This window comes from Ovis canadensis, chromosome 3, assembly GCF_042477335.2.
Source record: "Ovis canadensis isolate MfBH-ARS-UI-01 breed Bighorn chromosome 3, ARS-UI_OviCan_v2, whole genome shotgun sequence".
Lineage (NCBI taxonomy): Eukaryota > Metazoa > Chordata > Mammalia > Artiodactyla > Bovidae > Ovis > Ovis canadensis.
The window spans coordinates 79,021,556-79,047,499 of NC_091247.1; the positions used below are offsets into that span (position 1 = coordinate 79,021,556).

The following is a 25,944-nucleotide window of genomic DNA, read 5'->3' on the forward strand; positions in this document are numbered from 1 at the left end:
AGCTCATTTTCCTCTCTCATGAAAGTAATTCTCTCATCTCAATTTGGCAAAAGGAATTACCATTCTTTTACTATCAGAATGAATAGTCACTGTAAGAAAAGTATTTGCAAGTGTGGCTCTAAAAGAGTCATCAATGTACAATTTTTCTTGGTTCAACATTCAGCTCAGTTCGGTTCTTGGTAGAAGAGACTTATAAACTGTGTAGAAATAAATTATGTGGTCTAAATATATTTTTTAATAAATTATATTTATTTTTGTAAATAAATTTTATTTTACAGATTTATGTAACAGCATTGACTTTTACTTGCAATAACAAAAATTAGTGTTTTTCACTTGCAGACTTTTTGTTTAAAACATTTTAAATGAATTTAAAAGTAAATGCATCTATATTATGGGCATTACACTTGGATTTTTAGGTTATGAGTGTGTGGTTTATATATATATATTTTTTTTATTTTTTAATAAAAGACCTAGAAAGATTCTACTATAGTGCTGATTTAGATAAAGTGCTTTAAGAATGATCAGTTTCATTCTAGAGAATTAGCACATTAACTTATAGATCTGGGACAATATAAAAATGCAGTGGTAGCTTCTGAAATGTAGTTTTGTATATTTGAAGTTTGAGATACCATATTATTTATTTATGCATTTGTCAAAACAAGCAATTTGAAGGTATTTTAAGCACTGTAATAATCTTAAAACTTTTGAGTTTAGATAGAACTGTGTTAGTTAAATTTCCCCAAAATTATAAATTTTACTCAAAGTCTTGTCTGTTTTACGGCAAAATAAATAAAATAATCAAATTGCTAAGATTATGAGCCCAATTAGTTTACACCTGAGTGAAATTTGTTTTGTGATATATGATACATATTAAATGTTAGATATCTGGATATTGTGCAAAGTTTACTTTTGCTTTCCTTAAAATATACTAGAGATAATTGGAATAACTTTTTAATAGTTTATTGGGAAACTTCCTAATAAGAAGAGCGCCTTGTAAAATCTCGCATATAATATCTATCCTTAAACTCTAAATATGAAAGAAAAAAAAGGAAGAGGGCAAATGCTGTAACTTTTGTTCTTAGCAGCTTCTCCTGGAAAAAATCATCACCACTCCCAGCTTGATTTATTTCATTTAATTCTTGCTACATACACTTCTCAGATCCTTATATGTTTTATATTGAAGTAATCAGTGTTGAGGTTTTTCTGTTCACTTAGATTATTTAAGCGTCCTGATCTGCGCTTAGTTCTGAACTGTTTATTGGACCCATGCTATCTAGTAACTAAAGCATATGAAATTTACTACATTTTGTATTGATTTAATATTAATGTTAATCTAAAATCTTTGGGTGCAGCGTGTCACATCTGTTTTGTATTCCTCTGTTTTAAAGAAGTGGCAGTATGGTATTTGGAGGAATATTTATTATCTGAGTGTTTTTCTTTGCAACAGTTTCCCTCAGTCTTTTGAGAATTATAACTTCCAAGAGACAGTGAATCACCCAGAAAATTCTCAGGTACCCAATTGCTAAAGCCCACAGTTAATTGGAATTTTTATTTACCGTTTAAGTTCCCTTTGCTCAAATAGTGGTAATTTTGGAGGTTTCTGGCAATGACAGAAAATAAATTTGTGGTAAGATTTTTTAAAATACTCTTTTCTCTTAATAATTGGTCCTGCCTGCACGTCACAGATACTCTGGGTTTTTTTCTTTTTTGGAAAAGAACTTTGTTAGGCTGAGTGTTCATTTGTGTTTGAAACTAAATTTTCCATGGCTGGTGGCTGAATATTCTTACTTATCCTCAGTTTCACAAAGGGGTTGGCTTTGTGCTTTGTATATAATATGTACCTCTTACTGTATCTTGATGGGGGTTTGATCAGGAACAATTGAAGCGTGTTCATTTTCCCTGTTAGGAAATTTGGAATAATAGATCTTGTTTGCAAAAAATATATAAATCTTCTTGTTGCCCCAAGTAATCCTCTCAAGTCTTAGTGGCTTATAACCATCAAAGTTCAGTTAGGAGTTCTGCAAAGAACTCTTTGGAGTAGTAAACTAACTGTTTCACATTTACTTATCATTGTTGAGTGGTTACAGTGGAGCAGTATGTTAGAAGTTATCTGCTCAACTTGTCTCATAATTGAAGTAACTGCTGAAGAGCAAGAAAGGGAGAGGTTCCTAAGAGTAGATTAAAAATTAAGCACCACCGTGCTTCTACTTTTGAATCTTGACACCTAGATAGTCACATGGTAGAGAACCAAAGGTATTGTAAATACTTAAAGTAGATGATTTTTTGTATATCATAAAGAAAGCCCATAATTTTAAAATGTTAGATAAACTGTACAAATGTCAACCTCTATACAACTGTCATCTGTAAGAGAGTGCTGCCAGTGTGGTTTGTAAAGTATATGGAGCCAGAGAAGAAAAAAAGAGGTTGTATGATGGCTTGATTAAAAGAAACAAGAAATGGTTTAAAACCTGCCTAAAGTGATAATGTTTCAAGTTTACTGAAAGGATGACTTGAAACCCTCCTAAAAAGAAGTGGGGTGTCTGATCTGCTTCCTTTTCACATTGTTGTTGTTAATTATAACCAAGTAATAATAATGGTGAAGACTTCCAAGTTGGCTCAGTGGTAAAGAATCTGCCTGCCAAGCAGGAGACATAGGTTCAATCCCTGGGTCGGTAAGATCCTCTGTAAAAGGAAATGGCCACCAACTCCAGTATCTTGCATGGGAAATCCCATGGATGGAGGAGCATAGTGAGCTACAGTCCATGGACCCACGAGTCAGACGTGAGTTAGCAACTAAACAACAACAACAGGGCAGCATTTATAGAAATAGTTTTTGTGTGTATCCACATATGCACATATCCACATACATGTCTGTGCTTTCCAACATGCTTTAGAATGATTAATTCAGACAAGAGTCATAAATGTCAGTCTATAAAAGATTATAAGCACAAGGGAAGCTAAGTATTCTGAAAATTTTGTTGGCCTCATGGAGGAGTATCCATTGTGTTCATTTATAAACTTATTACTACTGACAGAAAACAACTGAATGAATTCATTATGGATTTAAGCCTGTGTATTTCCTATGTGAAGGAAAAAACATTGCTTAATCACTTATGTTAATGAATAATCAAGTGGTATGGATACCATTGAAATTTAAAAGAGTGCTTTGCCCTTCAGTTCTCTTATAATACCTACTCTCGTTCATTTATTTTTGGGGGGCAGGCAGAAAGTTTGGCGAATGATATTCCCCTTTTCTTTCTTCTCAGTATCGTCAGTGAAGCAGGAGCATCAATCTACAGTGTCAGCCCTGAAGCTAACAAAGAGATGCCAGGACTGGACCCTAATTTGAGAAGTGCAGGTAAGAAACTATGGACCATCACAAAAGCGTGTGATTTTAGTATTTTGGACTTAAATTTGTAGCAAACAAAATATTTAAATATCTAAGAAATTTTAGAAGCTGTATTATGGGCATATTAGAAAGAAAGTGTTTGAATGGAATAATACTGGGCATTATGGAAAAGAGGCGGAAGAAAACTGCTTTTAAGGAACATTGCACAGTATTCTAGAGATGGTGAAAAATTAGCCCAAAACATTATTAGTAAAATTAAATGCTGGAGAGTTAATAGTACAATAAAACACTCTCAGCTCTCATTATTATGAAATATTACAGCTTTTTGTTGGAGGAAAGTAATATGTTAACATAAAAATATTTAAACTGCAAATGCATAAACAGTTACAGATTTTCAGTCCATTGCAAAATATTTGCTGAATGATCAGTTTCTCTTGTCTTGCTAATATGAATTGTCATTAGTGTATTGTTTCAATCAGCCTTATTTGATTTTAGTTGTATAAAATTGCTCTGATTTCTGTGTTGTGGAATAGTTTAAATCTTGTGTATGAAGGAATTAAGATATTTTGAGACATCCAATTAAAGTAATTAGATCTGGTCAGAGCATTTTTCTGTGTAATAGGTGGATATTTAGACTGCTTTGTTAGAAAGGACTTGTGTGTGTGTGTTTACTGATTTATTACTTTTTAATCGAAGTATCATTTATTTACAGTGTTATATTTGTTAGGTGTACAGCATTGTGATTCAGTATTTTTACAGATTATACTCCTTAAAAGTTCTTAAAAGATAATGACTATAATTCCCATTGCTGTACAATATATCATTGTTGTTTATTTTATATTTAGTAGTTTGTGTATCATAACTCCCCAGTTTTAGGAAATGCCAAATTAGGGGAAATAGACTTCTTGTTTAATTTTTTCCCCTTAAAAGATTCTCATCAAATTTCATTGACTGTTCTTGAAATTTATACCTGTAGATAGGTATTTGAAGATTTTTGCATTAATCTAAAGACTTTTTTTGTAATCCAAAAGAATTTGTAGTTTCCTTTCAGTTGTTCATTCTATGATACAGTCACCTGTCTACAATGATCATCTCTTCAAACTCAGATCCCAGCTCAAATTCTTGCTTCTTCAGTGAAACTTTTTCCTGTCATACCAACTCAATGGGGTCTCTGCCTCCTTGCCATGTTCTCTTTTGATACTTGCCTTATATAAATAGTAATAAAATACTAAGAGGAAGAATAGCTAGGGTAATCAGAGTGGGACCTACTAACGCTAATCTTTTTTAAGCACTTAATATATGTGAAACATTGTGGTAAGTACATTACCAGGATTATTTTATTTAATCCTCACAATTGCCCTGAGTCATTTATTACTCCCCCTTTACAGATGAGGAAACCAAGGCTTAAAGAGGCTGCATAGCCAAGTAAGTGTGTACATAATATTTGTGTATTAACTTGTAAAATAAAGGAATACTTTACAGAAAATAAAATTCAGAGCCTCCCTCCCAAGTTGGCACTGAAAGATAGTCATCTAACAGGGCGTTTGATAAAAATGTTACATAGGTGGTGGCAGTCCCTCAAACTTCCCTTTTGCTGCTGTTTCCTTTCTACTACTGGCCTGTGTGGATCCATGACTGCACAGTATTATAAGGGAACAAAATTGTAATGCTCTAATAAGACTGTGAAAATAGCAAATAATAAAAAAGGGAATTGGTATATAGTCCTAATTACTCTGATTTCAAAACCTAGCTGTGTCTTCAGTTTGTGATTCACTGCAGATGTGCCTTCTTTCTTTGTCTAACTTGTTTCCACATTGGCAACGACTTTGTTTGATCCATATCAACTCAAAATACCTACCTAGACATTTTGAGTCTTCATGGTGTCTGGACCTGGAATCAAATGTTGAAACTGAGTCTCCACTCTTGACTTTCTAGGGCCCCACTTCCTTTTCAATTCCTGTTTTCTGACTGGGAGTCTTCCTCTTTCCTAGTGATTGATGCTGGGGATGACTTTACACTTCATTTGAGATCTGCCTATGGGTGTGGGTTTTACCTTTCAACCCTCCATAAGTTTACTGTATCAAATATAAGAGAACCTCAACATTCTTACAAGTGTTAAACATATGTAAGAAAATGACCTTTATCTTACTATCTTTTTGACCAGTTTATCAGCTTATTGAAAACAGAAGTTATCCTTATATATACTTTCATTCCCCTCATAATAAATTCATTATATGGACAGGATTTAAATTGGATGAATAGAATGGTAGATAGTTGGTATTAAAATGTTTATTTTGGACTTCTGATTTAAAATGAAGTTTAAATATCCTTCACTGTCTTCTGAAATCTCATTAAAATGACAATAACTTGATAGAATGAAGGCATAAACTACTAGGACAAGGAGAATGGGGAAGAGAAAATAGCAACAATAGTTTTGAAGCTGGAAATCAGTTGAGATATAGCCAACTTGAGAAATTGGAATACTGAGACAGCATTGTTGAAAACAGAACTAACCTGAAATAGATCACAGAAACCCTGAGGACTTAGGGAATACACCAGAACTGTTAGAAGTATCTTGGGAGGGTTGAGAATGGGTCTAAAATAAGAAGATGGATTAAAAGTCTCTTTAAAAAAACAATGAGATCAAGTTAAACATAGAATACCATATAACCCAGCAATCCCATTTCTAGGTATATACCCAAAAAATTAAAAATAGGTACTCAGCAAATATTTGTACACAAATACTCATAGCAGCACTATTTACAATACCCAAAAACTGGCATTGGTCCAGTAGCTGAATCTCTATCAGCAGGTGAATAGATAAAATGTGGTTTGTCCATATGATGAAGTAATATTTTCAGTCATAAGAAGGAATAAAGTAACGATACGTGCTGTGACATGGATGAGCCTTGAAAACATGCGAAGCAAAAGAATCTGAGCACAAATGGTCACATTGTATGATTTTATGTATATATATATGAAATGTCCAGAATAGGCAAATCTGCAGACACAGAGCACTGGATGGTGGTTGCCAGAGACTAGGAAGAGGGGACAGTGAAGAGGGACTGCTTAATGTGTTCTGGGTTTCCTGTGGGGGTGATGAAAATATTTTGGAACTTGGTAGAGGTGGTGGTTTGCACAATATTGTAAGTGTACTAAATACCAGTGAGAGTTACACCTTAAAATGGTTAAGTTTATGTTATGTGAATTTCACATCAGTAAAAAAAAAATGAATTAGACCTAGTCCACAAAGCTGAGTAACTCTCCTTCCACTTTTGCAGAAAACTGGAAAATTGTTCTCTAGAGAGGATTAAATAGAAGGTTTCTGCACCAGAAGACATGGGTTATACGCAAGAGTGGGAATACCTATTAAAAAAAAAGGATTAAATAGTTATTAACTTGATGTTGTAGATACCTTCATTTCAGTTCAGTTCAGTCTCTCAGTCATGTCCCACTCCTTGCAACCCCGTGGACTGCAGCATGCCAGGCTTCCTTGTCTATCACCAACTCCTGGAGTTTAGCCAAACTCATGTCTATTGAGTTGGTGATGCCATCCAACCATCTCATCCTCCGTCGTCCCCTTCTCCCCCCACTTTCAATCTTTCTCAGCATCAGGGTCTTTTCAAATCAGTCAGCTCTTCACATCAGGAGGCCAAAATATTGGAGTTTCAGTTTCGACATCAGTCCTTCCAATGAACACCCAGGACTGATCTCCTTTAGGATGGACTGGTTGGATCTCCTTGCAGTCCCAGGGACTCTCAAGAGTCTTCTCCAATACCACAGTTCAAAAGCATCAATTCTTCGGCGCTCAGCTTTCTTCACAGTCCAACTCTCACATCCATGCATGACCACTGGTAAAACCATAGCCTTGACTAGACGGACCTTTGTTGACAAAGTAATGTCTCTGCTTTTTAATATGCTGTCTAGGTTGGTCATAACTTCCCTTCCAAGGAGTAAGTGTCTTTTAATTTCATGGCTGCAGTCACCATCTGTAGTGATTTTGGAGCCCCCAAAAATAAAGTCAGCCACTGTTTCCACTGTTTCCCCATCTATTTGCCATGAGGTGATGGGAGCAGATGCCATGATCTTAGTTTTCTGAATGTTGAGCTTTAAGATACCTTAGAGAGGACTAAAACCTCCATGCAGGAAATTAGGGGATTCTAACCAACACAAGAGAAAATACATATAGAAACTGAGATCAGAGATTTCACAGAGAAATGGCCAAATTACCTTGTAGTGAAGCCTACAACTGACAAACCCCACCTTTGAGCAAAGCACTTATAGTCAGGTTTTTAGTACCCTGCCTCTGATGGAAAGTCATCATTCACTTAGCATGTAAGGAAAATTTATACTGTTAAATGCCAAAATATGAGGCAGGGGGTGGAGTGTATACACTACATGGGAGAAATAGAGACTGTGTAGAAAGAAGAAAAATAAAAAGCTTGATATCCTTAGAGAAAAGATACTTCATTCATTTAAGGGTATATTTACATAAAATAAGTTCACCCTTTCTAGGTATACCATCTATGAATTTTTAAAAGCTTATGCTAGTCAGGGCACCACAAGTGCTGCAGTCAAGATACAGACTGTTTATATTAGGTCAACAGATTTGCTAGCTCCTTATTGAAACATGCAATTACTGATTAGAGGATCAAGATGTGTATTAAGAGCATTGCAGTTACATTTTAATCAGCTTTTTCTAGTGAAAAAATTCTAATTTGGGGTTCTTGAATGAAATAAGACAGCATGGGGATTAACCTGTCTTCCTCTGTTGCTGTCTGATGGCAAGGAGAAGTACAAAAATGAAGTGAGTTTTGGACTTGAAAAGTTTCCACTTTATAGTCTCAGGTAACAGAATAAAGAAAATTTTTAAAGACAGCACAATTTAGTACAGTCTTTTCAACAATACATTTATTTGCTCTGGAAGCTTTAAGATTCTATGTGTTTCATGGATCTAAAGACCAAAACCAATATAATTCCTTTTATCCTTTGTAAATAAGACACCTTATAAATGAGGGGAGAATGCTGCTTTTAGTGGTACTGCACATGGCTGTAGCTCTGGTTGCTTACCTTTTAGGATGGTAATCTTCACTCAGTCTGGGCTCCCTTCCACAGGTTATGCACATTTTATTTCTCTTACATGCAGTACACACACACATACACACAGAAACAGTGAGTGGATTCTCCTTCGTGATATTTTCTTATTGGTTGTTGATGGCATATGATGGAGCATCAGTTTTTGTGTGGGTGTCTTGAAACCAGCCAACTGATTGAATCTTATTAGTTCTGATATTTTTTTCAGTTGACTTAGTTGGGTTTTCTAAGAAGACAGTCATCATCTGCAAATAATAATAAGTAATCTAATTTCTATCTTTTCAGTAATCATGTCTTCTTTCTTTTCCAATTGTGTTAACTAGAATTTCCTGAACAGTGGTGAATAGTAACAATGATACAGAGAAGTGTTGGCATCATATGTGGGAAAAAATAGGTAACATTTGCCATACATTTGGACATTCTGCATTTAAAAAATACATAACAACTTCATTGAGATACAGTTTACATAGCACAGAATTAACCCTTTTAAAGTGTATGCCATCATTTTTTGGTATAGTCAGTTGTGTAACTATTGCCAGTATCCGATTTTAGAGCATTTTCATTGCCTCAAATAGAAACCCCATACCAATTAGCAGTTTGTACCCCTTCCTCTCTTTTTCCCAGTCTCTGGAAAACACTGACCTTCTTTCTGTCTGTATAAATTTGTCTATTCTGGATACGTCATAGAAATGCAGTCATTACAATGTGAGGTCTTTTGTGACCAACTGGCTTCTTTCACTTAGTATAGTGTTTTCAAAGTTTACCCATGCTCTAGCGTGTTGTCAGTACCCCATTCCTTTTTATTGCCAAATAATGTACCACCATACTGGTATATACCATGTTTTCTTCATCCATTTATCAGTTGTTGAATATTTGGGTTGTTTTCACCTTTTCGACTACTATGAGTAATGCTGCTATGAACATCCATGTACGAGATTTTATTTGGACAGATATTTTCATTTCTTTTGAGCATGTACCTAGAAGTAAAAACTCGGGGACACAGGGTGACTCTGTTTAACATGTTCCAGAAGTCTTTTCTACTCCTTTTACTATACTTGCCTCACCACTCCTCCTCTGCCTCTGCCACCATTTCCTCCTTTTCCTTTCTAACTCAAATGTGAGTGTGCCGCAAGTTTGGGGCCATGACCCTTACTCTGTCTTCGTTTTCTTAATCAGCAATCTACTAGACTCCTTTTGCCTGAGCTACTTATCTGTCTCTAACTTGCAGAAATCTGTTGTTAGCCTGATCATTATTACTGTTTGTTGCATAATGTTTCTCTTGGTTATCCTGCCAGCAGAAAAACAGCTCCATCTTCTCTTCAAAGCTTGAGCATACTACTTTTCAAATTCTACTTTAAACAGTATTCATCTGTCTTTCTCCTCCTGCCTCTGTCTCTTCCATATTTGGTTTTTATACTTCATAGAATGAACAGCATCTGAAAGTGAAATGCCAATCCTAGAAATATTAGATCTTTGTCAAGGGTTGTTTACTGGGTACACTGTAACTCCAGAAGCCCTTGGGACTTATTGTAGAATTAATGTCATCTAGAAACCATCATTTTCAATCCATCATTGCTAATATTTAGTAATATTTGGATGAACAAATGATACACTGGCAGTGAACTGTTGGAAGGGAATCCAGTAGAAAATAGTTGAAAATCCTTTTATGTATCTCAGAAATGTTAAAATATGGGATCTACTCATACTTACCAATTATACACAATGCTGTAACCACTTTCTGAGTTTTAGGTTTTCATAATGTGGGTTTTCCTGAAGGTGTATTTTTGAAAGATTTATGTATTATTGATATACTTTTACTGAATTTCTAATATTGCCTTCCTATGCAACATATGTTCTGATGCCTGTTACCTTAACTTGGTTTACTGTTGTGAGTTAATTGTTGTTTCTTTAATCTGAAAGTGTTTTGGCAATGTGTGTATATGTTTGAAATTCATTCTTATTGTATTATATATATAAAGGCTAGAATAAAGAAATAATACAGTTATCCCTTGGTAGCCTTAGGAGATTGGTTTTAGGAACCCCTCTCAGGTACCAAAACACAAGGATGCTCTTGTCCTTTATATAAAATAGTGTAATATTTACATATAAGCTATGCACATCCTCCAGTATACTTTAAAACATCTCTAGATTACTTGTAATACCTAATACAATGTAAATGTTATGTAAACAGTTGTAAGTCCAATGTAAATAGTTGCTGAATGCGGAAAATTCAAGTTTTACTTTTTGGAACTTTCTGGAATTTTTTTTCAAACATTTTTGATCCATAGCAAAATCTGTGAATGTGAAACTTACAGATGTGGAGGGCTGACTCTTTTATTTTTAGAGGATACTAGGTATGTCTCTAGTGACATATGTTTCAATGTGTAACTACAAATGTGGTTATTACAAGAAACCACTTATACTTCCATGCTTGCACTAATTAACTTTATATGAAATTTGATAAGATAGGTGTATGTGAAGTCCTTGGAATTCCCATCTCTTCTGTGGGAGAAATAGGCAGATTATAAGATACCAGCATATTTCTCTCTAAGCTTATTTTGCAAGTTGCCATTGTCACTATCTCTTAGCAATACTAGTAAAAGATGTGAAAAAAAACTTGAATGACTGTGCAGTGAACTTGATGTTTACAGTGGATCTTATCTCTGATGAGAGGTGGCACACATTAGGAGAATCTGATAGTCACTTCTAAGAGGTGGCTTCTTTTACCAGTCCTTGAACAGTTTAACACAAAAACAGCCATGTAATTTCCTTTAACATCCTTAATGTTTTCACTTAATGAATTTATATTTCATCCAACCTTCTAAATGAGTAGGTAACATTGACTAACTTTCATGTGTTTAGAAAATGAATCCTGTTCATATGTAAACACTCAGTGCATCTATGCTACTTGGGGGAAAAAAAAGAGTTGCCTGAATTATCCTTAAGATTCATATTGATGAAGAATTGATGCTTTTGAACCGTGGTGTTGGAGAAGACTCTTGAGACTCCCTTGGACTGCAGAGATCAAACCAGTCCATCCTAAAGGAGATCAGTCCTGAATATTCATTGAAAGGATTGATGCTGAAGCTGAAGCTCCAATACTTTGGCCACCTGATGTGAAGAGCTGACTCATTTGAAAAGACCCTGATGCTGGGAAAGATTGAAGGCGGGAGGAGAAGGGGACGACAGAGGATGAGATGGTTGGATGGCATCACCGACTTGATGGACGTGAGTTTGAGCAAGCTCCAGAAGTTGATGACGGACAGGGAAACCTTGCGTGCTGCAGTCCATGGGGTTGCAAAGAGTCAGACACGACTGAGCAGCTAAACTGAACTGAAGATTCATATTAAATTTCTTTTTTCCAACTAAATTCGTCTTATAAGCTAAATTAGTTATGAGATTTTGTTTAAAAAAGGTGATAGTAAATGATGACTAAGTAAAAATCATGACACAAGTAAAGCAATATTTGAATTTAACTCTCAAGTCTCTTAAAAATGCGATGTGATGGTCAGGAAAGGGATGTAATTAGGACTGTGCATGTGTTAGGACCAAGCAGTTAGCATGCAGATCACTTCCCAGACTAATCTTGCAGTCATATTCAAGGCAATACAAGTATATTCACTAGCCAGCTAACTTGATCTCTGATTGCAGTAAAATATGATTCTATCATTTACTCATCATTATCAAGATGTAGTCTTAATAAGCATATTTAATGCAAAGATGTGTATCATGTTTATAGTAAGGCAGGGTTATTTAAAAATAAAACAATATCTACTTGTTCTTTAAATTGTGAGGTGTCCTTGCATACTGTATTTAACGAATGAACAGGCAATTGTGTAAATATAGCAACCGTTTTACTTGTTTTTCCAAATATATAACCCTTTCAATGCATTTGAGCTTAGGTATGCCTAGGAGTTTTGGTGACATAATCAATCCTGAAGTTTTGCATTCACTTTTTGTATGGGTCGGGGAGACTTTGAAACTTGGTTAAACTGTCGGTCTTTTGGGGGGAAGAATAAAGAGGGATAACTGCTTGTATTATAAGAAACTAAAATAGTAATTATCTGGATACTGCTTTTCACATTAAGCTATACTTGTTTTCTGATTCTGTTTTTTCAGTTTCCATAGCAAGGCGTGTACAAGATCCATTAGCTGAGCTAGTGAAAATCGAGCCAAAGCACATCGGAGTTGGAATGTATCAGGTAAAGCAATGTGGATCATTTAATTTATGAAATCCATCAATAAAGAGAGCAGTACTCAAACCTTGGTATAGTAATTGTCAGTGGGAATAAGTTCCCATTTTCAACGGTTATACAGTTTGTAGAACGATAGTTAGGTATTATAAATTACTAAGGAAGGAGTGAATTTTTTATTCTGGTGTTTATGATTTTGAGCAAGACTTAGAATTAGTTATAATCAGGTTAGACAGTATTAAAATGTTAGATGCAAGTCTGAAGAGCCTCTCCTTTTAATGTTTTTATAAAAGTGGAGGGGATGTGGATAAAGCGGAGTATGTTGGCTCTTTTGGTAAACACATATGAACTATTGATCTTTATTGATCTTTCTGGAAGAAGCCTTTGGTACTTACTGTTATTTTTTTTTTCCTGTTTTTCACTCCTATTAGATTATTATAGTTTGTTTTTGTCATTTCCCAGTATGAGCTAAAAGCTTGCATTTTTGTTACCGTGTAGTAGTAGCAATAATAGTAGTAATAGTGCTTATTGTTGTTGCTATTGTATTTTCAGTTCTTGAGTTTGTATTCCTTAGGCAATTGAGGGCGACACTTAATCTGGATGAAATGAATCCATACTGGTTTAAGTGGTCTCCAGAAACCTCAAGTTGAATTATTTTCCTCTCTGGTGAAAGTTCCACTTAGGCCTGAAGGAGAATATTACCTTCTGTATAATTTTCATGAAATTTGAGTGATAGGTACTGTACTTTCTCTAAGAAAATACTATATTACATCATAGGATCTGTGACCACTAGAAATGGAAGAGAGAGACCTTTGAGATCATCCAGCCCTACCTGCTCATTTGACAGGAAAAGAAGCCGTGTCCAAGAGTAGTTAGGATTTTTACCCAGGCTCACACTATCAAAGCCTGGACTAACCTGTCATATATGGGACTTAACTGGAGTTTTCCCATTTTATAGTAAGTTGAACCAAGAGTCATCCAAAGCTTTAACTGGACTTGTTCATTCAACAAGGATGGTTCCTAAAGGGACTGATCTAGTTACAGATAGATAAAATACCTAGTATCTAAAGAGTATCCCTACTATAGCAGTTTTATAATACAGGCATCATAGTTAAGAGAAGTTATATTAAGGTGAAGTTATGGAATACCTCAACAAGATGGTGGAACAAAGGAAAGGGAAAGTCAAACTTATATAACCCAGGAGGCTAATAACCTGTTGGCATCAGGTCTTTAAGTAAATAGCAGGGACCTTGTCTCCAGATTTGGATTCAGAGTAGTGTTTAATGTGGAAAAACTGTGGAATTCATTCCAAAAGCAATGAGAAGTAATGGAAGAGTTTTAAGCAGAGGAATGACATGATTTGATTTGTATTTTTGAATGTTGACTGACTATTCTAGGTGAAAGGTAATGGCTGGGACAAAGTTAATGGCACTCAGTAGAAATGGAAAGAAATAAAATATATTTTGTAGGGACTACTTGGTGATATGAGTGAAAAGGAGTTGTGTCGAATTTGCTGCAAGGGTCATGAGGATGCCTGAGCAGATTTGGTGAGGATAAGATCAGTAATCTAGTTTTGGATATGTTAAATTTGAGGTGCCTGAAAGAAATACAAGAAGAGGTATCAGCTCAGAGTTGGATATACAAGTCTGAGATTTAGAGATACATCCATGTTAACACTAGAGTACATACCCTTGAGCAAACAGTGACACTGAGAAAGTGATCCAGATAGTAGGCTGAGCTCATGCTATTCTTTAACTACATTACCACCGCCGCTGTCATGTTCCAGATTCCATAAGAGGACAGAAAAAGTGTGCATACATGTCTGTACCTATATAAATACTCACTATGTTAATCAACTAATAAGTCTGGGAAAACAAGAAAGGGTCCCACCAGTGGATCGAAATTATAAGAATTCTTGAAAGATATTAAGTTTGATGAGTAACATCCACAGAAAAATAAAGCATGGTGGAGCCACACCCCCCAAATATATAGACCAGTAGTGTTCGCTAACCAGAGTCATATTCAAAGAGTGGGGGGTCTGTATGATTAGATAAGGAGGTACATATAGAATGGCTAGGCCTGTGGTGACCCCTCTCCCTCACTTTTCTGTGAATCCCAATTGAGTATAATACAGAGGCCAGAGAGGCTTGGTGATCCCTCAGGTAGCCTTTGATTGTCAGAAAGCTCAAGGAGTTTCTTCCTAGGAAGACAAACTCCTGACATGTACATGACACCTGGCCTCATATCCCACATTTTTTACTTGAGGCTCATGGTAGTGAACAGAACCATTATACACAGACAGACACAGAGAGTCTCTGAAATGACCTTGCTGCCAAGAGTCACTAAATGTTTGAGGAAAACGTATGATAGAAAAACGAAGCTCCAACCTTAAGAAAAAAACTGTACTCAGAGAAACAATGAACAGGCAACAGACTCTGAAATAAGTCAGATTAACATTCATGGTAACATAGGAAAGGTTATTACATTTCTAAAACAAACATGGAATAGAATGAAATTAAACCAATCTAAGAATTTTAAAATCTAATTGTTAAGATTTTAAAAAAGAAAAAACAACTCATAGGTGAAATAGAGTGGACACAGAAGCAAATTAATGAAGTAGAAGATGGAGTTAGGTTCTTTAGGGTGTAGTCTTAAAAAGGTAGGAAGCATGAGCAAAAGGTCGTACACTATAGAGTACCTTCTAAAGCTTCTGTGCTTAGTCGCTTCAGTCGTGTCTGACCCTCTGCTACCCTGTGGGACCATGGCCTGCCAGGCTCCTCTGTCCATGGGATTCTCCAGGCAAGAATACAGGAGTGGTTTGCCATTTCCTTCTCCATCTAAAGCTTCTACATTCATCTAATAGAACTTCAAATAAACGAGAGTGGAGGGGAGTTATAATCCCAGAAATAATAGGATGAAATTTCTCCAAACTGAAAATAGACAAGTCTTCTAAAAAGGCCTGCTGGTACTGCTGCTAAGTCGCTTTAGTCTTGTCCAACTCTGTGCGACCCTATAGACAGCAGCCCACCAGGCTCCCCGATCCCTGGGATTCTCCAGGCAAGAACACTGGAGTGGGTTGCCATTTCCTTTTCCAGTGCATAAAAGTGAAAGTGAAGTCGCTCAGTCATGTCAGACTCTTAGTGACCCCATGGACTGCAGCCTACCAGGCTCCTCCGTCCATGGGCTTTTCCAGGCAAGTGTACTGGAGTGGGGTGCCATTGCCTTCTCCATCTAAAAAGGCCTACTGAATACTGAATAAAAGAGTGACAAACAACCTACACTCAGATGCCTTCCTGTGAAATTTCAGAATGCTAGTAATAAGGAGGAACTGACTTAAGACTTTTAAGAGAGCAAACACAGTTTACCAACAAAGGAAAAAATCAGGTAGATATTAGCCCTATTATTGGTAAAAAGAAGTAATAGAAGATAGAAATGTAGTAGTTTTGAAGTTGAGAAAAAACTTATATTGAACCTGTAATTCTGTATGCAGGCAAACCAGCAATTCAGTGTGAGAGGAAAATAAAATAAAAATAGTTTTGGATCTGTAATGATTCAGCTTCTCTGATTGTTACAGACCTTCTTTGAAAGAATTATTTATGCTAGTACTCCTGCCTAATGTGGGAGGGTGGGTGTGGTATTGGAGGTCCAAAAAGTGGAGGTCATGTTTTGAGGAAGCAGTATCAAAGTAAGGAAACAGCAGAGAGCTTTACAATACACACATATCCAGTAAAGTGTATTTGTATTGTTAAGTCATAATTTTTTAACTATAAGGTTCATCTTTAAATTAGTCAGGAGCAGATCAACTAAACATGGGAGAGTAGAATAAAAAGAAGAGATAGAATATTAGGACTCTTTTTCAGGAAAATGATTCAAATATAGATTAACTCTTTAATTTTTTAGAAAAACATAATCTGAAATATATGAATAATAACCACACATAGGACAACTAATATAAATCATGAGAGTGAAAAAATAAATAAATAAAGTTTAGCATTCCAACCAAAGGTAGAGGAAAGAAAATAAGAAAGTATAGTAAAAAAATATATGATGACAGAAATAAGTGTACTAATAGGTAAAAGTGAAAGCATTAAATTTCCCTGTGAATAGAATCTCAGACTTTTACAAATGAAATATAGCACCGAGATGTGTGTGTCTGACTCTTGCGACCCCATGGACTGTAGACCATCAGGCTATGGGATTTCCCAGGCAGGAATGGAGTGGGTTGCCATTTCCTTCTCCAGGGGATCATCCCAACCTAGAAATCAAACCTGGTCTCTTACATTGCAAGCAGTCTCTTTCATTACAGATAGATTCTTTACCAACTGAGCCACCATGGAAGCTTATATGTGCTAGAGGTACTTCTTTTTTTTTTTTAATAAATTTATTTATATTAATTGGAGGCTAATTACTTTACAATATTGTATTGGTTTTGCCATACATCAACATGAATCTGCCACGGGTGTACACATGTTCAAGAAAGAAGCAACCTTGATATTTCAAATGTGGAGAAAAATATTCCACATGAATGAAAACTCAGCAACATCAACATGTGAGATGAAATAGAATTTAAGGCAAAATGCATTTAAGATCAAAGGTCAAGGTCAAAAAGGGTTATTTAATATTAATTGTGGAACAGTATCCCAAGAAAATAAAATTGCTCTGAGCATTATAGAATGCTAACAGCATAGTTTCAGAAAAATAGGCAGTATTAAACACTTCTGAAAATTAGAGCAAGAGACAAGTTCACTTTTCTTGGTGGGGGCTTTAACAGACCACAGTATAGTGACACATATATTTTAAAAACACCTTTATTGAGATATAATCATGTACCTTACACAAATACATAAATTCATCCACTTAAAGTGTACATGTCAAAGATGCTTCATATATTCACAGGGTTGTGAAACTGTTAGCACTGTCTAATTTTTGAACATTTTCATTACCCTGAAAGAAACCATCAGCAGTCACTCTCCAGCCCCGACTCCTTCCCCAGACCTAGGCCACTACTAACTTATTTTCTGTTTCTATTGGTTTGTCTATTCTGGGTATGTCATACAAATGTAATTATACAGTGTGTGGTCTTTTGTGACTGGCTTCTTTCCTTTCACATAATATTTTCAAGGTTCATCCATGCTATAGCATGTATCAGAACTTCATTCTTTTTGTGGGTGACAGTACCTTATTGTATGTATATATACCGCATTTTATTTATCCATTTATCAGGCCACGGAAATTTGGGTTAATTCCACTTTGGGGCTCTTATGAATAATGCTATTATGAACATTTGTGTACAAGTTTCTATTTTATTTTTATTTTACTTCTAAACAGGTATTGGTTAGCAGGCAGCAAGAAATTACTGTTAGGTATTCAGTTCTTAGGTGAGATAGCATTGTTTAGTGGATCCATCCAAACCTAGTCTACTGGCTTTGTATCTAGAGAGATATGAACTTATAGTAAAACTGTGTACAAATTTTTAAGATGTGTATTTTCATTTCTCTTGAATATATACCTAGAGTGGATTTGCTGTGTTACAGTTTAAAGCCAAATGATGAAGTAGGGAAGTTATTGGCCACAAATATATATATACATATGATAACTACATATTTTATTATTATTATTTGGTGTTTTCTTATAATTTGTATACATTTATTTATTGGTTCCTATAAAACATTGACAAAATTTTATGGAGACTTTACATACCATTTATATGGATGAAATATATATAAATTTTCTCTATCAGAACCCAAATTAGACAAAGAGATATTTATTTCAACCTAATAATTGAGTAAAGTTGTAATAAAATGATAAATATCTGTGCAAATGAAAAAGATACAGTAAAAGGAACATTCATAAACACTGCAGGTGTTATATAAATTGTTATTTCTAGTAAATAGTTAATACCTATCCCGATGCATTTTAAAAATACGCATTGCTTTGACCTGGTATTTCTGTCTTTTGGAGTCTCTTCTACTGCAATAATAAAAACTGTTTCTAAGATTCACATACAAGTTTGCATTACAACAAATGTTGGAAGCAACTACAATAGGAAAAGAGTTAAATGAGTTATGGTACATCTACCAGTTGAAATATTATACAACCATTAAAAATTTAGGCTTTCCAGCTAGACTTAATGCCATGAGAAACTGCTCTTAATATCTTTAAATTGCAAAAAAGTTGTTGATACAGAATAAAACCAATTTGTGTTTTAGAATTAGAGATGTGCATTTACACTGAAGGAAAAAAGTAACTGGTTGTTGACTGATATTTATATCTTTGTTGATGTGATTAGGGATTTTTCTCTTTTTTTGTTTTCTTACCTTTTTTCGAACTTTCTGTAGTGATTACATATTAGGAAAACTGTGTTGTAAAATAAATATTTCCATTTCCCAGTCAATGGACCACTTAATTTTAAGCCTTGATAAAATAGACTTCCAGTACAACCAAAATGGGACTGTATTTCTTTTTAGCTGGGACCTATAAGTGCTTTTAGTGTAAATTTAATACTTGTATTTATTCTGATTTAAATTATGAGTAGCTGGACAAACACTGTCGATTTTAAAAATGAAAGCTATTCAACGAAAGAATGTTAAATAGTTATATGAAATAATAGAAGCTGTAATATTATTATTTCAATAGAAACTAAAATACTTTTGGTTTAATAACAGCTAAAATGCTCAAGGCAGCACTCCAATCCTTGTCTTAGAAAATGGGGAGAGCTGATTTCAAAAACACATGCCTGTCATTATTTCTGGAGAGAGAGGCAGCCAGTGTGGTCGAATGACAACATATCCCTAACTGACCCCTAAAGACTTTGCTGGAAAGTGGCTTGGTGTTACTCCCAAGAAAACACTCCAGGGTGAGAGCACGATGATGCTGGGTTGGCTCTGTTTGAGTTCTGTGGGACATGGGGAATGATGATTTAGTTTGGCCTTGTCGTATCAAGAGAGCAGACCTTGAATATGTCGGATTTACTTGCTATTTATTTCTTCCTTGGATCGTGTTTTAGATAGCTTCATGCTCATTAACACCTGTATTTGTTCATGAGCATTCACAGTAAAGTAGGAAAGACAGGGCTGTCCCCTTTCCTCCTTTGTGCCTCTCTGTTAGATCATTTGACGTTACTAGAGAGTGAAATGGTTTTCCAAAATGAGTTTCTGAAATCCTTAGTGGATTTTCTGTATCCAGGCCATCTTTATTCCTCATTATTATGTATAATGAGGAGTCATTGTAAAAGGAAAATCATCTTCCCAGCTGAAATTTTTCATGGTTAAACCTCAAAGGTAGGAATTTGTACTTTACTTCCCCACCCCTTCTGTAGGATAAGTTCTGGAGAGAAACAAGACCCCCCAAAACCCACTCTTCGGTGGTGTCATTACTCTGTTAAAAAATTATTTTATAGTTAATATTGTAAGGATTATGAAATGTTTTACTGCAGGTATGTAAAGGATTCTCACCTGTCCTGTATTATTTGTCCAAATCATTTTAAACATTTTAATCCATTAATGATGTGTTACTTTAACATGGTATATAGAAAAAACTCTGTCCCATGCATATCCACTTAGATGACTTTACCTGGATTTTTGCCTTCTATGCAATATTAAATCAATATTTTGAAATCAATAAAACACAAAGGTGAAAGAAACATAAGAGGAAATTGTTCTAGAAATTAGGCATTATTCACATAAATGAGTTCCTTGCCAAATGTTTTCACAATCCTGTTCCTCAGCTTTAGATCCCAGGATACTAGCTCTGCTTGAATCTCTGATTTACCAAGTATTTATGCATGAAATTCAAATTTAGTTTTGCAATTCAGGTATTTCATTTACTTTTTACCATAACGTAGCTGTTTCTATAATTGAACAAAAACAAGTAATTAATTGACCTTCTCTGGGAGTATGAATTTATATATTAGAATTTTCTAGTTATTCCTAAATTTAAAGTTTTAAAATTTCTTTTCTGGGTGTGTTTTTTTCACTTCTGGAAGAATTATCCTCCCTATGTTGAAATACTAACTATAGTTTTCTTAGATTCTTGGAAATCACTGCCGATGTAATAAGCCAGGTATATATACACACACCCTAGTAAAACACCATTACTTATCTTTAAAAGAAATGTGAGGTGTTAGTGTGATTTGAGAAACCTGTTACAAATAGTGCCTGAATTATTAACAATGAATATCTAATTTCCTTTATCTTTTGTTTACTTACATTTTGTCTGTCATTGACCTCGGACAGTGAAACTAGATCAATTTCAAGTTTCTACTTAAGTTCACTTTCTGGTTTCATATATTAGCACAAAAATCACTGTTAGGATTTCTAAAACTTTAAAGTATTTTCACAGTGTTTAAAACTAGGTTTATCATGAATGACTGAAAGAAAATTACACATGAGACACTAAAGGTACTACCACAAAGAAAAAGATTTTTAAGTTCTATTGTATTAGAATATAAAATGTCTCTGAATCAGAAAATAATACATATAAAGTCACAGACAGGGAGAAGGTATTTGCATCACTTAAAATCTATAAAGAGCCCATAATTTATAAAAATCTACAATTAAGAGAAAAAAGTTTAACAGTTCAACAGAAAAATAGGCAAGGGACACAAACAGGTAATTGACATAAGCAGAGACACACACGTAAAGATAGGAAAAAAATTATTACTCTAGTAGTTAAGGGAAATGCAAACTACTAGTCAACATGGTTTTCAATGCAAAACCTCTCAGGTTTTCAAAAATTAATCTGACAGTTTGAATGTTTTCAATAATGCGGAGCATTGGTAATTTTACACTTCATTTGTAGAAGTATAAACTGATAACCTCTTTGAAGAGCAACTGGAAGCTAATAAAGTGGGAGATGGGGCTTCTCTTCAGCTTAACAGTTTTGTTGCTAGATATTCATAGCCTTGAAAAATTATCTTAAATGTGCACAAGAAGACATTTACAAGAAATTCACTGAATTCACTTTATTTATAGTACTAAAAAATTTAGAAACAGTATGTCCTTCTTCAGAAAAACAAAAATAAACTGTAGCATACTCAGATGGTAGAATATTATATAGGAGCAAAGATGACCCAGTTAAAGCTACCCACATTAATTTGGATAAACCTCATAAAATATATTAAGAGAGAAGGCAGTTGCAGAATATGTCTAGTAGTTTATGATCAATATAAAAATTTATAATATGAAAAACAATACTACATACTGTTTGTGAGTACCAGTATATACAGTAAGAACATTGAAATAAGCACTGGAACCCTAGGTAGTGGTTACCTTGAGTGGGGCATGAGATGGGCGGGGATTGAGAACTGGGAGAGGTGCAGCAGGAGTTTCTGTTCTGTTTATATTGTGTTTCTTAAGTTGTTTGGTAGGCTCATGGTGTCCCTTATAATATGCTCTGCAACCTTCTGTTAAATAAGTCCAGTTTTATAAAAAGATGCAGGAAAGCTGGGTCAAATGATAAAGTTGTTTTATCTCAGCAACTTTGGCTTTCAATTAGTTTTAATTTCTGCCTTATACATTTGTGTGTGTGTGTATTTTACAGTGAGGATTTATATAATCAGAAAAATACAGCTGTTTTCATTTCCCAGTGAAAATGAAAAAATACTTTTCCTATTAGGCTACATTTCTCTTTATACTGTTCTTTCAAATTTTTATCTTCAAGACTCTTGATTTTGCACCAAATCAAACACTTGTTTAATGCAGAGTTTTAACACTATCTTTGTTTTTTTTTTCACTTTGCAAATACTGGATTCTTCTCTGAATTTTAAGAATTAAATATTGTTTTGTTCCATTATTTGAAATGATCATTTGAGACATGGCCTAGGACAAACCTGTAGACTGTTGTAATTTCTAGTGTTTATTTACAGGGCAGAGTTGGGTAGAACAGATGTTTAAGGAGTTATAGTATAATGTGTTGTAATAATGTTACATAATATGACTAGCATTCATCCTGTACTATTTTCTTTTCACCACTACCCCTCTCAACCAACACGCTGCTAAATTACCTAAATTAGAAACCTTAAGATTAAGCAGGGGAGCTTTTAAAAATCCCAGCCTTTAGGCCATGTCCCCAGAGATTTTAGTTTAATTGGTCTGGGGTGAGCCCTAGACATCAACAAACTTTTTAAAATTCCACAGGTGATTCTAATGTATAGGCCGGATTGAGAACCATTGGTTCTTAAAGTACAGCCCCTGGATCAGCAGTATCAATATCATCTAAGAACTTGTTAGAAATGCATATTCTTGTAACCTGCTCTGAGACATACAGGATCACAAAATCAATGGGTAGGGCACTGGAATTTGTGTTTTAATGGTTAAGGCTTGAGAACCACTGATCTCTAATGCTTCTCAAGCTTGAATGTACAATTAAAAAAAAAAACCTTCATGAGGTCTCATTAAAATGCAGATTCTGATTCAGCTGGCCTAAGGTGGAGCATGTGATTCTGTGTTTCTGCAAATCTCCCAGGTGATATCAGTGCTGTTTGAGAATTACAATTTGAGTAACAAGAGGCCCTACTAAAAGTCTCTTGGGCCCTAACCCCAATGGTTGAATCAGAATCTGACTTTAACAAGATTTCCACGTGTTTTGAATGAACATTACAGTATTTGTAATGTAGAAGGAAAATTAGGACATGCCGGTATCTAAGGGAGATGAGCATTTGAGAAGCAAAAATTCATACTGTAAAACACTGAAAAGAGTAAAGGTAGGTTAAGAGTTGAAAATGTGTGTTTCACATTTTGTTTTTAAAAAATGTTGATGGTGACCATAACAAGAATGATTTCACTGGAGTGGTGGAGGCAGAAATCAGAAGTAGACAGGACTGAATCTTTCATTCACCTTTCGAAGGTGAGCACTTCGAAACAGGTGTATACAGTTCTTTAAAGAAGAGAGTTTTCAAAGGAGGTTGAAATTTAAATGTGTTTAAATGTTATAGGAAGAAGGTAGAAGTAGAGAAGTGGAAGATGTCAGAGAGAAAGGAACCTCAGTGCCTGAGATGACATCCACAGCTTAAACTAAGAAATAGACTAAGAAAGGAAATTGACAGGAGTTCAGAAGAGAGAACCTTGTGGGATGGTGGGTATCTGGGAAGAAGTGAAGAGAGCAGAATAGGAAGAGCTTGCCCCCCTGCCTAGAGACTAGTTTTATTTTCTCTGTGAAGTAGGCGCCTCCTGTTTTATACCCCTCACTCTTGCCCCAAAAGAGAACTTAAAGTTTTAAGATTTCTGAAATCACAGTATTCTTTTGTTTACCATCTCTCCTCTAGTGGAATGTGTTTCTCAAGGTGTTTCCACCTCTATCCACGGCTCCCAGGACCTAGTACACAATAAGTATTTGCTGAATGGATGAACAAATGGTAGATTATCAGTATAGTTGCTCATTTATTGTATTTTTAACTCTGTTGTGAACATAGCTTGAATTTTTATAGCCTCTCACTTAAAATTTTTGTGTGGTAAACCAAAAATGCTGGTTACAAGTATTTTAATGAATCTCTTTTTCGGAAAAGTGTTTGAGAATTTAGGAGCAGAAAGCATTAGAATAGCCATGTGGTTAGAGTGAGAATGACTGTGGAAAGTAAAGGATTTCTGAGAATGAAAGAACCAGAGTTTCTTTATAGCGTGTATCTCTTCATTCCTTTCTCCCCCTTGACACCACACACCATCCCTTTTTCTATGAAAATAATACTTTGATCAGAGGGCATACTTACATAGGATTGTTCTTTGTGGTTAAATTAGTACAACAGTATTTCTGAGGATCTTTGATTAATGTAGTATAATATCTTTATGAAAAAACTTTGTTGCCATGAAATTCGTTGAAACAGACTTTTTCTTTTAAAGTGAAATTATCTATTAAAATGTAAGCTTATGGAATTCTTTAAAATTTCATCTTTATTTTCCACAGAGGTCTAGGAAGTTTTCAGTATACTGGTTAGATCTGACATTGTTATATGTGCATGGATAGTCTATAGACAAAAAATAGTGGAATACAAGTGTTGCAAAAAAGTGTTTACTTCTGGCATTCGTGTACATATTACTATCTATTTTGCTGAATATTTGAATATAATTATGTGTAGATAATTGTTTGGCATACTAAAAAGAGAACCTGAGATGTAATTCTTTTTCAGTAGAGAAAAACTACTGTCTGAATATAATAATGTTCATATTAAAAAGAATTACTGAAAACTCAGATTCTAGATTGTACTAGATAATTATAATGATTGGGAAGAGAAATAAAATGTGTAAATATTAGGAAGGTCAGTTCTGAGAATTTAAAAACTATGTTCTGAGTATCTGATATTGTTCATGAATGTTTATCAACTCATTCCTCTAAATATGTGTTGAGGGTAGATTTTGATCATGGGCTTTAAGAATTGCACTGGTAAATTAATTACTGCTAAGTCACTTCAGTCGTGGCCGACCCTGTGAGAGCCCATAGATAGCAGCCCACCAGGCTCCACCATCCCTGGGATTCTCCAGGCAAGAACACTGGGGTGGGTTGCCATTTCCTTCTCCAATGCATGAAAGTGAAAAGTGAAAGTGAAGTTGCTCAGTCCAACTGTTAGCGACCCCATGGACTGCAGCCTACCAGGCTCCTCTGTCCATGGGATTTTCCAGGCAAGAGTACTGGAGTGGGTTGCCATTGCCTTCTCCAAAATTAATTACTAGTAAGATTATATTTTAAATTCAAGTGAACACTTCATCATCACAGTGATAATATGCATTAAATGCATGATCCTATGGAAAGGGCTGTGAGTTTGACAGAATTCAGATCAGAAATGAACTGCCTACAAAGTGGTTGTAATGCAGTACAGAGATAGGAAAATTGGCCTTTTAAATTATGCTATGAGTTCACTCATGGCAGGCACATTTGTCCACCAAAGCTTTTATGCTGTGGACAGTTGTGTTACAGTGTCTTTCTTCTGGTAACTGTGGAAAGGCATTCTAAGGGGAAAGGTCTGTATTTGAGGAAAAGATATAGATGAGAAGTTTTTTCCCCCCGGGTTATTCTCCATAATTTTAAATATTACAGAAAAGAAAAATTAAGTTGCCTGGATATGTATAAAAATGAAGATTTTTTTCTCACTTACATAGAAGGAAATACATGTGTTGTTTACTTTTTGAACAAGTAACTTTAGAAGTTATCTTAGGTTTGATGTGAGATAGTAAGTAGGCTAGTCGAGTTTCCCCGGTGGCTCAGTGGTAAAGCATCTGTCTGCCAGTGCAGGAGACGTGGGTTCAATCCCTGGCTCTGGAAGATCTCCTGGAGAAGAAAATGGCAACCCACTCCAGTATTCTTCCCTGGAAAACGCCA

General features: G+C 35.1%; 1 protein-coding gene across 1 annotated transcript in view; it reads left to right on the forward strand.

Moving 5' to 3' along the window:
* The window catches only part of SRBD1 (S1 RNA binding domain 1), a 228,727-nt gene that overhangs the window by 125,824 nt on the left and 76,959 nt on the right, over positions 1-25,944 (forward strand). The window contains exons 15-16 of the mRNA XM_069583411.1: positions 3,267-3,358; positions 12,563-12,645. Of these exons, the coding sequence (XP_069439512.1) occupies positions 3,267-3,358; positions 12,563-12,645 (175 nt within the window). The remainder of the gene's footprint in view (positions 1-3,266; positions 3,359-12,562; positions 12,646-25,944) is intronic.